Here is a 14,850-nt window from a genome sequence, read left to right as displayed (position 1 = left end):
AATTATGTGTGGAGTTTAAGCTACGAGTTGAAAGGTCCCAGTTCCTGTTGTGCGGTGTGACACATGAAAGGTATGGAAGTAACTCTGTCTCATCACAATTTGAATTTTATATGCCACTGAAATTCTAACATTGAATATCTATGCATTGGAAATATGCATGTTTTTTTTTTTACCTCTGAATTACAGTCTTCAAATTTTCTATAATGCAGTTTCACTGCTATTTTTCCATGCCCTCAAATTCACGATAAAACAAATTCAGGGTTTAAAGATACAAATTACATAAAAGTCAAGTTTCAAAAATTCTAGGAGAACATTTCAAAGTTGCTCCAATCGGTCTTTGTCAGCCGATGTCACACTCGCTATAGCCGCAGTGTGTTGTGGGTGGAATCGCCATTTTGGGTGTATACAACTGAAGAGCGAGGGTTTGCGTGCGGCATTTTCTTTGGTAAGATGGGACACTCGTGCTGTGTGAAAGGCTGTCATACTAAATCACATGCTAGAAATGGCAGAAAGGTGGACCACAACATGAGCTTTTTTCGGTTTCCCACTTGGAAAAGAGGATATGGACAGCAGATGCTGATAGAGGAGCTAACGAAGAGGCGTCGGGTGGCCTGGTGAGATGGAAGGAGATCACTTTCAACACGATATCTCCCTTCCTGCGTGTTTGCTCTCGGCATTTTCATAAAGGTAACTAAGATGTTTTTTGTTTAAGTAGTATTATCGAATATGCAGTTTCTTGTCTTCTAATGTTGGTATTTTCACATTGTTTTATATACGCTAGCAAGCTAGCCTCACTACGGAGGGTAGCAGAAATGGGTTAATCTGTTCCTGTTAAACTAGCGTTAAAGAGTGAATGCTTTTAAAAGACAAAAGTAAACAGCAAAACTGTAATGACACGTTTATCAGTGCATGTATGTGTATATTCGCGTGCATGGATTATAAGCCGCAATGCTGGATAAGTCTGTCACTGTGTGCTGTGCCCTGACAAACCAATGACCAACTATAGTTTAAGTTTAGGAACATTTGCAAGTATGGTTTCTAACGTTTCACATGATGTCTGGAAGGATCTGTATAAACTCATTGTATACCGAGCCTGTATTCTGCTTGCTACTTAACTTTATTGGTCATATTTAAAATAAAATATATGTCTATGCAATGACATTTTTGTGATGTTCTTGACTCTTTTCCTTTCTTAAACAGCTAAATTACTAGTGTGTTTTGGTAACGAAAATTGCTTATTACTGATTACATAAAACATAATTTTTTTTGCGGAGGAAAAAAAACACTGAATATGAAATATTAAGTTTGTTAACCAAATGTGTTTACGTGCGCGATACACTCCAAATTGCCAATGGGGGCGTGTCAGACAGTGCAGACATGGTCCGAATTCACATGCAAAACTACGAGGTTAATGAGTTATACATCGGGATACCAAGGCTCAGCAATCGAAACTGTGGTTGTGTCCGACTTGGGCTTAGGTCTGTCTGCCGCTGACGTGGCGTGGAGCACAGCTGCAGGGGTGGAGTATAAACTGCTGCCACCAAGCCAGACAACTTAATTCTACTCCTCGTAGTCTGCGAGACCTGACTGCAATGGCAGCACTGCCAGAAGGGTGTAGATAAATCTTTACAAATATCACCTGCAGGCACAGTACTTCTTTTACAATGACCAACTCCTGATCCAAACTGTTAGCAGTGGAAAAACATAAACTTTTGTGTATAGTCATAATAGTGGCCCTGTGTAAAAAGATAGCTGTCAGGAAAAAGATCAAATACATGTATTTCAAGGAATCAAAGTTTTTATTGTCATGTACTGAGTACAATGCCATTCTTACTTGAATGCCTTCTTCACAGACTGGACGATTAAACATATAAAGCAGCGCAACATTACCAATCATGGTTCGAATTACGGGGGGTATTGGGGGGTACAGTACCCCAGATCAAGACCCAGACCCCCCCCCCCCCCAAGAGACAAAAATAGCAGTTTGGGGGGAGGTCTTTACATTTTTCTTTTGTTGTAAAAGAAAAAAAGAGAACCTCACCTTGTAGGGAATTTTTATGTAAAACGATTTCAGACACCCCTAATGTGGACCGTACTATTTTAACCACCTCGGTGCTAGAAGCAGCTTAGCCTGTCGGTTGCGTCATTCATTCTCAGTGAGTGACCTGTTCCTTGTGTTCGTCTGTCATGGTACTGTTTGTCGTGCATTGGTAAATGTAAGTAGCCAGCACAAGTCTAGCCTGTTGAAACTGTACGTGTTATTTTACAACCTTCATTTATTCGTTTAAGTGCTGCATCTAACTAATGCAAGCTGACGTCTTTATAAGTTGAATTACTTGCCATTATCCTTCTGAGACCGGTACAGTCAACGTTAGTTACGTTAACTAGTAAGATCAGCTAAGTTCTCTATTTAAACCAGGCTTATTTGGTGAGGTAAAATCGGTCATTTTCCAAGGAGATGAACTGCCTATGTTTTCATTCTCATTTTATCATGAATAAATTGTGCCTTTCTGAAATTAATTCGCCATTTAGCCTGTGTAGTTTGTTATTAGGCTAATGCTAATGCATAAGAAGGTCTAACGTTATGCTCTGAAAAAACATTACTATAAGTGAAACCTATAAGGTCAACGTAAAAAAAAAACTAGCAAATAATAAGCCCTATTATTAGAATTTTCCTGGTATTGATTCTGCATTCCACAATTTCATATTTATGGACATTTTTAGAAGCTTCATCTGGTAAGCCAGATACTGTTTTGTTAAACATAGATTAGATTTTATTCACAGACACATTTTGAGGAAAAGGAAAGATGGAGACATCAGACACTTTTTTGGTGGTAAAAGAAGAGTAAGTAGGAAATATTAGTGTTGAGCTACAGAACATCACACCAAAAGTATAGGTGCAGTTTTGCAAACTGTTAATGTGTATGAAGGAAAATGGTGGTCAGCAGAAGGCAGGAGAGGCACAGGAGCAGGCAGCAGGGAGATGGCAGGATGAGGACAGTGTGCAGGACAGTGAGCAGGCAGCAGGAAGATGGCAGGATGAGGACAGTGTGCAGGACAGTGAGCAGGCAGCAGGAAGATGGCAGGATGAGGACAGTGTGCAGGACAGTGAGCAGGCAGCAGGGAGATGGCAGGATGAGGACAGTGTGCAGGACAGTCAGCAGGCAGCAGGAAGATGGCAGGATGAGGGCAGCGCGCAGGACCAAGAGGTGAGTTAGAAATTAGGCTGTACTTTAAGATCTACTGTATCATCAAGACAGATATTAGCCTAATAGGCAAATATTTATTTCTGAAGGCTGTTGGAGCTGGGGGGACTGTTTTATGGAGGGGTAATTCGCACTCTGATTACAATAACTAACAATAAATAAACCACTATCTTACGTGTACTATTACAGCATTTATATAATTTACTTAAACTTTATTTTACCAGGTAAATTAACTGAAAATCAGTTCTCACTGCTTTACATGATATTCAGGAGAAATAGCAGATACCGCCTCGGAACTGCCTGGGATACGAACGTCAGGACCGGAGTGCATTGCTTTAAGCCAGCGCTGTAAGCGGCTGCATGAAGTCGGACGCAGCCATATTATACGTGTAAGAAAGTGTCTGACATGGTGGGGGGTGGATCAGGTACATTTGCCATATATAATAGATAGTAGAAGTCATATTATAGAAGTTTATAGTCATATAATATACTAATTGCAATGGGTTGGCGCCCCATGCTGTGGTGTTCGCTGCTTTGCCCCCGTAGCGTCCGGTATAGGATCCGGACCCCCCCGCGACTCTGAATAGAACAAGTGGTTTCAGAAAATGGATGGATAGTGTAATAGAAACTGTGTAACAAACATAATGGCAAGAATATTTCTGACGGTTTGACGGCTAAGGAATGCACTGAACTACATTACCGTAATATGATCACGTGTAGGATGACCAGATAATCCATGTCAGGGAGGACACTTTGAGCTACTTCGGGTTTTACAAACTACTGTACTTTCAAACGGAAAGGCTCCTGTGCTTGGCTAAATAGTTCAGCTCTTCTTGTGCTTTGACTGGTTTGTTTCCTTGACTGAAAGACGCATCCAGCTGTTTCACATTAGCCTTAGTGACACATGCATGATTATACTGTAGGAGACTGACCAATCAGCACACAGCAAGAACTCAGTGCTCAAGTCAAATCCATGTCCTTTTCATTGAAATGGTAAGTTACAATTCCTGTCCTAGCCCAGAGTGTCCTCCCTGACATGGATTATCTGGTCACCCAAATCACGTGATCTTTTATGTTGAGATTACCCAGCTCCATGCCAAAAACATGGCTGAACATGAAGCTTACCCGCAATCCAAAAAAACACTGTTGCTCTGAATAAAATGCTTTTAAATTAATATTTAATTTGCTATTATGAAAAATAATAAAACGAATATAATTATCGATTATATATTCAATATTCGTTATTTTAGTATTCATTTTGGCTATCATAGTCTTGTACTGTAGCCCACGATGCAGTAGATATAGCACATAGATTATGAGTTTACTCAGAAATGTCGATGTAATTGAACGTCTTAGAAGTGGAATGTCTTATTAATTGTCCCTTGAAACCTTATCGTTTAGCCCAAGGAAGATGTAGAGTCTAGATCTACAGCTGCATCATTATCCATTATCCATGCCAGGATTTTGAAGAGGGTAAATAATCAGGATTTACCATAGCCAGTAACTTCTGTACCTAGTTGTTCCAACTCTCTGAGAAAGATGATCTAATCTGTAAAGTGAAAAGTACTAAGCCATTTTAATTTGCTGTGCAGGTATGTTGGTGTTGCACCAGCTGGGATTCATGTTGAAACTCATTCCAAGCCATTTTGGAGCTGTTGCTACATAAAAATCTACTTTTCCTAATACTTTTCAGTCAACCTTTTTCCCATGAAGTCCCACCTTGAGCCAAAAATCAACTATTACCATCACAGTGTGTCAGAGAGGCTTTCCCTTCTTCGCTTTCTCCTAGATTTAGCATTGTTTAAAAAGTTCAGCTCTGTCTGACTATAGTAATACTATACTAATTTCAATTGTAGTGTGTTTTGCAGTTGGAGAAGTGTCAGACATTTCTGACTCTGACACTGAGATCGTGATCAAAAAACCCACAGAGTTTGATGTAGCTGATACACTGGTGAGTGCAATTTACAACACTTTGGTTATGTGTAAAGTGTATCAACCAAACAATGTCCACAGAGAATCAAAAACACTTTAATGAATGAAAAATAAAGTTTTAGAGCAGCCAACAGCATTTATCTAGAGATAGCAGAATCTTCTTGTTTCTGAGAGAAAACTAAAATGTGTAAACTTACATAAATAAAAACCGAATAAACAATGATAGTGCACACGACAGCATGTCTTTGTTTTGGGCCCCAGTAATATTTAACACTAATATATTAATAAATTTCATTCCATTTCAACCCATTCATCAAGCTACACATACAAGCTAATAACATTTGTATTACATATATAAATTTTAACAGGTTTTCGCTTTATTTCACTACAGCCATTTGAACCTGAGCATCAAAGCAGTCCTGTACCGAAAGTGCCAGAAACAGTGTAAGCTGACTTTTATATCATTGTGGGTATGTATGTATATTATGTCTGTGTATAAACTTTGTGTAAATGATTTCTGTCCTAACAGGAATTCTCTTGGTGGACCATCACTGGTTAGTGATGAACAACAGGTAATAAGCCATTACATATGGTGTCACGGAGACTTACTAGGGTGAGACGTTCTGGGATATGGCAGAAACACTCCTGAGTGTCAGTTAGAACACTGAATTGAAGAGACAGACTTCAGGAAGGCAATTTTGATGGCTTTTATATCCTCATAAAGGCACTTAGGGACTGATGTACAGATAGTTCTGAAATACCAGAAAATGTGCTCCTAATTATTCAATAATCTACATAAGTATGTAGTGTGACAAATAAATCCAAAAATGGTAAATGAATACAGCAATATCAATGTCTCATACAACATAGGTAAACTCACCATAAATTAAAGATTTGCGAGATTAGCTGTTTCCCATAGCTCTTATGCTACTTCGGTGCCATCTAATGCCCAAATGAGGAAACTGAATTAGCGAAGCAAAGCACAATGGGCTAACAGCCAGTAATTACTGAACAGAACAGCAATAAATTTATAGCCTTTAGACAGTCAACACTGGCTCTAAGACTAAACTAAACGTAATAGTATTTAAACTAATTTATGGCGCTGCAACCCCAGTACAGGTCAGTATTACCAGCTTTGCCGCATTTCAGTTTCCGTTTACATCGAACAGCATCATTAATACTCACTTTTCATTTACTATCCCTGCAAGGATTAACGGTGAAGATCTGACTCATCACACTGAAACGGTGGGAAAAAATGGCTGCTCCTATAACTCGCCAATTGCTGAAACTAAACACATAACCATCCGGGGAGCAGTTCTTTAAAAAAACCCGGTATAATTAAAGTCCTCCTGCAGGCAGCCTTTTACACATATGGGTTTGTTAGATTTTATACTGTCATAGATTACTGCCAGATACAGTTACATGTACTGAGACAGCAACACACTTTGTGTTCTTTTTATTCTCTTGTGGCTTTAGATGTGACAGTAAACAATATCTACTGTAACTTTACATACACAACGATAATGCGACCAAGGCACTAATGCCAGTATATCCATGTTAGTGCCATGGTTTGAATTTGTTATGCTCAAAGTCAAAATAAGCATAATTGCAGTAAAGCATCCAAACTATCTAACTATAATCTTGCATTATTTTGGCCAGTGACAGCATGTCAACACCTTGTTTTGTAGCGATTCCTGTGTGTAGTATCCTTTAAGTGACCAGATCTCAACCCAGTTGAACACATAACTGAGATCACCTGTCTGTAGCTGAGTATATCATATTCTTATTCCTTCATGTCCACAAATTTAATCCTGACATATACTCACTACCTGCATATTGTTGAAACAGGTAAACATAAAACAATTGTATTTAATTTGCAGTTTCATTCACCTCAGTTAACGCAGAAATGTGACAGATGAAGCCTATCAGTAAACTTAATTTCCTTCTATCTAGCATCCACAGCTAATCATCATGCTTTCCCTTCATGAAATCTGACTGAATAATAGTGCGTTGATTGTTGAAAAGCTAACTCTTAATTAGATTTTAGTTTTTTTAATATTAAGGTTGTACCTTTGGACACAGAGGTTATTGGTCCAAGTACCTCAGGATGTCAACCAGGCAAGACCAGTTGTTACAGGTTCATGGTCACACACAAATATATAGATATCTGTGTGCACCTATTGTGGTTGATGACAATGATGATGACAACCTGATTCATAAAGTAACAAATGATGTGTCTCTGGAAGAACCTACATGAGTCATATAAGTGTTACGTCCGCAGTGCAGACGAGCGGGCAGACAGAGCAGTCGAGCCGTAATTACGGGCAGACGGGGTTTATTCAAGGCAGACGAGGAAACACGGCACAAAACATCAATGACTGATCTGGGGAAACAGACTTGAACGCGGACTAAATACAGAAAACAAGCAGAAAATAACAGGCAACTGTCATGATCGGCGAGTGACGAGCAGGTGAGAGAGGCGAGAGCAGTCAGGTTGAACTGAAGAATGGGGTTTATTAAAGACAATCGACAGGACAGGTACACTCACACAGTATCGACAATGACAGATCTGACTAGACGGAACTTAGACGCGGACTAAATACATCTGACAAGCTGGCATTAACAATAAACAGGTGAGAACAATCAGGTATTAACACGAGGTAAGACGGGGGCGTGGCACACACGAGGATTGGACGGAGCAGGACGTGACAGAACCCCCCCCCCCAAGGCGCGCACACCGGGCGCGCCCGAGGGGAGGCGACGGACGAGACGAGGAACAGGACCCGGAAGACAAAAGGCAAGACGTCAACAGGGAACTGGAAACAGAACTGAAACACTGAACAAGAATAGGGTCCAGAAAATGGACAAAACCTGACAGAGGACGGGAAAAGCCGACAGACAAACCAGAACAGGAGACCCAGAAGAAGGGGAGAAAAGTGGAACAAAAAGGGCAGGAGAGAACGGAGGACCGACAGGAGGAGGAGGAGCAGGAACAGGCGGGACGACAGGACGAGGAACAGACACAGGCGGGACAAAGGGAAAGGGAGGAGGAAGAAGGGGAGCCCGAGGGAGCCCAGGCAGGCGACGGGCGGCGGCCGGAGGGGCCGCAGGGGAGAGGGAGAAGGGAGCAGGAGGGGACCACACAGGGACCAAGGGAACGGGACAAGGGAGAAACGGAGGGGACACGATGGGAGCAGGAGGGAGCCCTGGCGCAGACGGGCAGGAGGGGGAAGCCATAGCTGGCGACGCCGCAGCCGGAGCCCGGGAAGGCGCCGTCCGACGCCCAGGCGGAGCAGGGGGGCCCGGAGGCGGCCGACACTTAGCCGAGGACCCGACCGAGAACCGGCACCGAGGCGGCCCCAGAGCCCCAGCCAAGGCGCACGAGGGCGAGCCAGGGGGCAGGGCGGGCAGGACCCCGGCCCGACGTCTATGTCCCCTCCCCTTCTTGGACACAGATAGGTGGGGTTTCCCATGCCATGGCGAGGGACCCAGAGTCATTAGAGAGGTCCCTGAGGGGTCCCACTCGAGTTCATCCTCCTCTCCGGAGGAAGGAGTGTCAGTCGCATAGTCCGGGACCTCCTCGGGGACCATAACCGGTGCTGGGGAGACTGGAGTAGGGACAGGGTCAGGTAGAGACGGAGCCAGGGTAGCAGACGTGGCTGGAGCTGCGGGCGGAGCAGCCGAAGCCGCGGGCAGGACAGAAGAGCCGGGCTGGACGTGCAGAGAGGCGGCCTCAAGCAGGGCCGCGGGCAGAGCGGCCTCAGGCAGGGCCGCGGGCGTGCGGCCAGCAGGGGGCGCCTCTGCGGGTGCCTTGGGCATGTGGCCAGCAGGGGGCGCCTCGGCGGGCGCCGCCATCACGCGGCCAGCAGGGTGCTCCTCGGCTGAACCAGGAGGGGCTCCTCTTGAACCTCCGCTGGAAGAGGCGCTGCGGCGAGGTAGCACGCCCCCAGGAAGAGCGTCGGGGCGGCTTCCTCCCCTTTTCCCCGGCGTCTCTTCTTTTTACGCCGCCCGGAACCTGTAGGAGGAGGCGGGGTTGCCTCTGTTGGACCTTGGATAGGACAGAAAAGACAGATATCATTAATTTCTAGCATTGAAAATGAGTGGATCATCAGGACAAAGGGAAAGTGTGAAAAGTAGGAAAAGGACTTAGCTTTTGTCTTTTTTTCTTTTGCTGCCTTGCATTGGTCCTCTACATGCATCTGTTGCAGCCTGGATTGGAATGAAACAAAAAAGTCAGTATTACAGCAAGTAAACCATCACTAACAATATCAAAAATTATTTATCAGGACAACGAGAAAATGGTTGAAGGACTTAGCTTTGTGCTTTTCTTTCTCTTCTGCTGCTTTGATGTGGTCCTCTGTTGGATCTTGGATAGGACAGAAAAGACAGATATCATTAATTTCTAGCATTGAAAATTAGTGGATCATCAGGACAAAGGGAAAGTGTGAAAAGTAGGAAAAGGACTTAGCTTTTTTTCTTTTGCTGCCTTGCATTGGTCCTCTACATGCATCTGTAGTATTACAGCAAGTAAACCATCACTAACATATTAATATCAAAAATTATTTATCAGGACAACGAGAAAATGGTTGAAGGACTTAGCTGTTTGCTTTTCCTTTTCTTCTGCTGCTTTGATGTGGTCCTCTGTTGGAACTTGACACTAAACTATCCCCCTGTTGTAGCCTTATCCTTAAGTCCACAGAGGACGCTCAACCCAAAATAGAGCTGGACAAGTGAAAACTGGAGCTTCCCTGCTTTTTTTACTGCCTAACTCTCTACATTCTAACCTAGTCTTCAGTGCACCCACATGCAGCTCAACCGCAAAATGCGGTCTACCCGCGTCCGATACACCAAACACAAAAAACTAAAAAAACAAACTAAAATAAAAACAGAACTATATGCTACAACTACCTACAGCAGGGACTGACAAAGCTCCAGTAGTCACTAAACTAAAACTTATGGTGTCACTTCCGCTGCAGCCAAGGATGGCGCTGAATCTGCTCCAAAGTCCGCCGATTCGCAACCTTGCGCCTCAGGCACCGGCGGATCAGACTGCAGCAGCCTGTCGGAGAATAATTTGGCACATAGTTAGTCAGAAAAGAACACTTCCTATCAGGAGAGTCAAGTCACGGGATGAAAAATAAGCTGCTCACCAGGAGAGACCCATGGGGGGAATTCCAGGCAGCCTGAGATGATTGCCCTCTTGTTGGGGAAGGGCAAGTAACCACACACTAATATAAATAGTGTGACCCCCACAGACCAGACTGTGGCGGGGCCAGCTAGGTATTGCCCCTTCAGGAACCACTCTGGGGGAGCGAAGACCTTTGTCCCTGAAACAAAGCAAAATCATTCATAAACTCACAAAATCTTTCATAAACCTAGATATTTTTACTGAAACGAGTTAGGTTAGGACTCAAGAACACAAATCCAACTCCCCTGCAGGGAGTTTTATCACAAGTCCAGATTACTTAATCACTGCAGTGTTTCCCCTAGGTTTACAGCTTGGGGGGTGGGTGGGGCAGACGGACACCGACAGGATTCATGGTGTTCATGGTGTTTAATGACAGCAGTCGATATAACAACTGAACTAAACATCAGAACATTTCTTTTTATGACAATTATCCACAAAGTGTGCAGCTTTTGTCAATGCAGTATATCCTTCTGGGCTTCTAGAAGAACATTTCTAGAGCCTCTTGATATGGGAAGTCAGAAACGTCTGGCCCATTTATTGATTTATTGTCTGCTTTTCAGGTGGCTGATGCAACATATTTTCCAAGGCGCGCTCTCTGTCCGCTGGTCGGAGTGTGCTCACCTGTGTGTGTGCGCACGTTACTGTGCCGTGCATTGGGGCGGAACTCCGCCATGCGTGATACAGAGAGCAGAGGAGAATTATAAACGTGCGACCGTGTAGAGACAAAAATGACAAGCTGTTGTGTATATACGATAAATAACATAAGGCTATTTAGTTTAATAAAAGGACAATGTATAGACCTGTTCTATAGGAAAGGTAACCTTAAATGACTTCTGTTGTGATCTGGCGCTACATAGAAAATTAAATTAGATTAAATTAAATGCCCCCTAATATAATGGTAGGGGAAACACTGCACTGGATTACCCGCTACTTGCTGTTGAACCAGGGGTTAGTTTGACAGGATTTTAATTAGCCTCTCTCACTGACCTGAATATTTTGTGTAGTGGGAATCTGTCCAGATATCACCACAGCCGAAGTCAATGAGTTTCACCTCCAGAGTGTCTGTGTTGATCAAGAGGTTCTCAGATTTCAGGTCTCGATGGAAGACACCTGATTCCTGGCAGTGACGCAAGGCCTGGAGCACCTGCACCAGCACCTGCCTGGCAACACCCTCTGACAGGATCCCTCCTTCACTTTGGCAGAAGTCAAAGAGATCCTGGCATGGGTCCGGCCTTTCCAGGACCATAATATAGTCCTGTGGTCCATCAAACCAGTCGATGAGCTGGAGCACGTTAGCACAGGATGACTTCTGGCTAACAAGCTTCATCAGTGCCACCTCCAATGGGATGGGCCCATCAATTCCAGGCTATGAATGGGAGAGCAGGATATACATATTATATTTAGGCAGAAATTCCTCCAAATAAACCCAGCTCCATGACTGAAAACACTTACCAGTTCTAGCTCCTTATCATTCTTCCTGGCATATTTGATGGCCACCTAGAGGGGAAAAAAATCACAAATTTAGTGTAGTGCATATTGAGAAGGCATCGCCTTTTATAGGTGCCTGTAACCGGTGTAATAAAAGGGATCTCTGGAGAGATATTACTTTGCATGTCACGGCTACACCGTTTGGTGACTTACTGGGAAGCCATCGGCCTTGCGAATGCCGGCGAAAACTGCTCCAAAACCACCCTTTCCGAGCAGTTCCCCCTCGAGGTACAGGTCCTCCAAATGTTCTACAACATTAAGCAGGTACACTTCAGAAAAAGAGTCCATACAGCATTTTCTACAGGATAACACAGTTGCAGACACTTCACTATTAACTTTAAATAGCATGAATTAATATTTCTTTACCACATGCCTATCACGAACATGGCCTTTTAATTCAGTATTATCATTAGTTTGCCTATTAGATGCTGCAGTCAGAGTAAGCTCGGGTTCAGAATCAAAAGAGCTACAGTATTGAACCAATTTGGGTATAAGTTTGCTTTTCAAACGTTCAGCGACATTTTTTTTATCAATCAAAGAATCAATTGTTGCATTAATTTGTTTAATCTATAAGTCCAGGACAGTGTTCACATCTGTTCTTGCAGTAAGCCTTATTAAAGAGAATCACATGGCTTTCTTATGTGTAATTTTCATTCCCTATGAAAAGGCAATCATCTTTTGCTACAAACCTTTGCGGGGATCGCCGGTGCTCTGGACTTCCGAACTCTCCCTCCTTTTTTTCGCTGGAGATTGATCATCAGAATCGGAGCGGGAGCGTTTCCTGTCCATTATTGCTCTAGACCAAAAAGTAATCGATCGTAAGAGCAAAGAGATCCTTCTCAATACCGAGCAAGATGCAAAAGATGCTGTCCAGTTACGGATGGATGGATGAGCATCATTCAAATATTGTTGATTTTAGAACAACGGACGGCATCATGCACGGGGTTACATGGGCTGCAGCCCAGAGGCCCCCTCACTCCCCCCGTCGTAAAATTGAAAAATAAATAAGATATTTGAATATATTATTTAGCAGTAATATAATTAGTTGTCAATTTGAATATTCTCCCCGTCTGTTTCTTCCGGGTTCTCCGGTTTCCCTGTAGTCTAAACACATGCACGACTATTGAATATGGATGAATTGATAATTGTTAGTTATCTGTCCTCTAATAAGCGGTGGTTCATTCCTTCTAAAGCTCAAAGTATCTCCAACTAGTACATCGATCAGAAATCACGGAGTGACATGGAATCCGCCATTGCGGTTCTGATCGGCTATGATTAAAACCCAGAAACAACTTAACCGATCACATACGAAATGCAGTCAAAGGTTTCTGGCCCAGTCATAAACAGCGTACGTGGCTAATTTGTGGGAATATTTAACAAAAATGATTGAAAAAAGATCACCGAAAGGCAATCTTGTTCCGCTGAACGGAAATACGCTGGACATCGCTTGTAATGATCACGTTTCTCTGGGTGAAATTGATCATTATATGCGAATGATGGTTATTACGGTTTTTTTCTGTTTATTTGTGTCTTAGACAGATTACCATCTGATTCACATTTGTATATTTATTACATTCAAATAAGGACAGCGTTGATCGCTATATATTTACTTCATTTTATTGATGATTTAAAACCACAGTAGTTGTTTCAAACGCTTTTCAAATTACAGTACCGCACCAATAAAATTACTGAAGTGTGTATAATTCAAATACGATATAACACAATACAGTACTGTACATAATATTCAATTCAATTTTATGTATACAGCGCATCTTCACAACGTTACAGCAAAGCATGAAGTTCCCACGGCAGCCTGTCTTTCTCATTTAACCAGCACATTTCATTAAAACATCCTCAGCTTAGCGTAGCATTTGCTCTACGGTGTTGAGCAGTAGGATATCACACTTCTGCTCCAGCTGGTTCTTCACTGGTTGACATGCCTCATCCTCCTGTCGGTGCCGGGCAGTTTGCCTTTACATTAAAGCACATCGCTGCAGGGTGGAGAGGCAGTCAGTCATAAGACACTCAGCAGCCTGGAGCTCGTCCTGCTGCTCCGCCATCAGCTGCAGGTGTTACGCCGAATAAAGCGTCCCTGCCCTAGAAAGCATAGCTGTTTCGGGAAAACAGCGAACGGAAGGCTCTTTTCTGTAGGCCGTGAAAACGATCGTTTCTATTTATGCAAACTCATAAAACGTATGTATATATGATCTATTTTGTTAAAATACAGATATACAACGTACAAACAAATAAAACAGGTCTTAAAACGGTTTGTTACTTAATACTTATGCGCATGTTAATATTGATTCAACAGTTGAAAACAACAGACATGAAGTTGGAAATATAACGCTTTGTTAATTACATTATGAGTGTGTATCACATGTATAGTAACACTACGGAGCCCCCGTGTCTCCATATCTCTGCATCGGAAAATTAGATCAATAACCAATACACTGTTGTCCAATATTGCAGGTGTTCTGTCATAAAATACTACCTATCGAGACGTGCTATCGAGCCTTTCTGCGCATGTGCAGTTCCACCGTTTTGGGATTAGGGTTAGGTTTTAGTGGTTAGGGTTAAGGTAAGGGTTTTAGGGGTTTTGGGGGGTTAGGGTTAGGGCTATCGATTATCACTACGGTAGCATTTTTCGACAAGGCAGCATACTGTATATCGACAGAACACCGGTGCCAGCCATGAAATGTTCCAGAGCTTATTAGCGGGATAACGTTACATCATGTATTATTCTGTGAGAAACGAAAGATCGATCTGCTGGCCAGATGTAATAAGAATCATAAACATGTCGCAGGTCGTAAGTAAAGTAAAATATAAATAAAGTGGCTGTGTCCCGTATTGACCGATTGGTCCTCCAAATAACTAATAAATTATTAACTAACAAAGCGACTTAATTATTTATCCTCCGTTGTTTTGGCGTGGCGGTGTAATTATGTGTGGAGTTTAAGCTACGAGTTGAAAGGTCCCAGTTCCTGTTGTGCGGTGTGACACATGAAAGGTATGGAAGTAACTCTGTCTCATCACAAT

The 14,850-nt window shown here is 42.9% G+C and overlaps 1 protein-coding gene across 1 annotated transcript; it reads right to left on the bottom strand.

Moving 5' to 3' along the window:
- Window positions 1–7,456: 7,456 nt before the first annotated feature.
- Window positions 7,457–13,307, bottom strand: LOC140578673 (serine/threonine-protein kinase pim-1-like). The gene is made up of 6 exons (XM_072700404.1): window positions 12,504–13,307; window positions 11,968–12,062; window positions 11,779–11,823; window positions 11,314–11,692; window positions 10,289–10,465; window positions 7,457–10,197 (listed from the first exon to the last, which is right to left on the bottom strand). The coding sequence occupies exons 1-6, from the start codon at window positions 12,601–12,603 to the stop codon at window positions 10,100–10,102; spliced, it is 894 nt and encodes a 297-aa protein (XP_072556505.1). The 5' UTR covers window positions 12,604–13,307; the 3' UTR covers window positions 7,457–10,099.
- Between the last annotated feature and the right edge of the window lie 1,543 nt (window positions 13,308–14,850).

The sequence above is a fragment of the Paramormyrops kingsleyae genome, chromosome 16 (assembly GCF_048594095.1).
Source record: "Paramormyrops kingsleyae isolate MSU_618 chromosome 16, PKINGS_0.4, whole genome shotgun sequence".
NCBI lineage: Eukaryota > Metazoa > Chordata > Actinopteri > Osteoglossiformes > Mormyridae > Paramormyrops > Paramormyrops kingsleyae.
The sequence above is the reverse complement of the archived record's forward strand: the minus strand, read 5'-3'. Positions and strand labels throughout refer to the sequence as shown.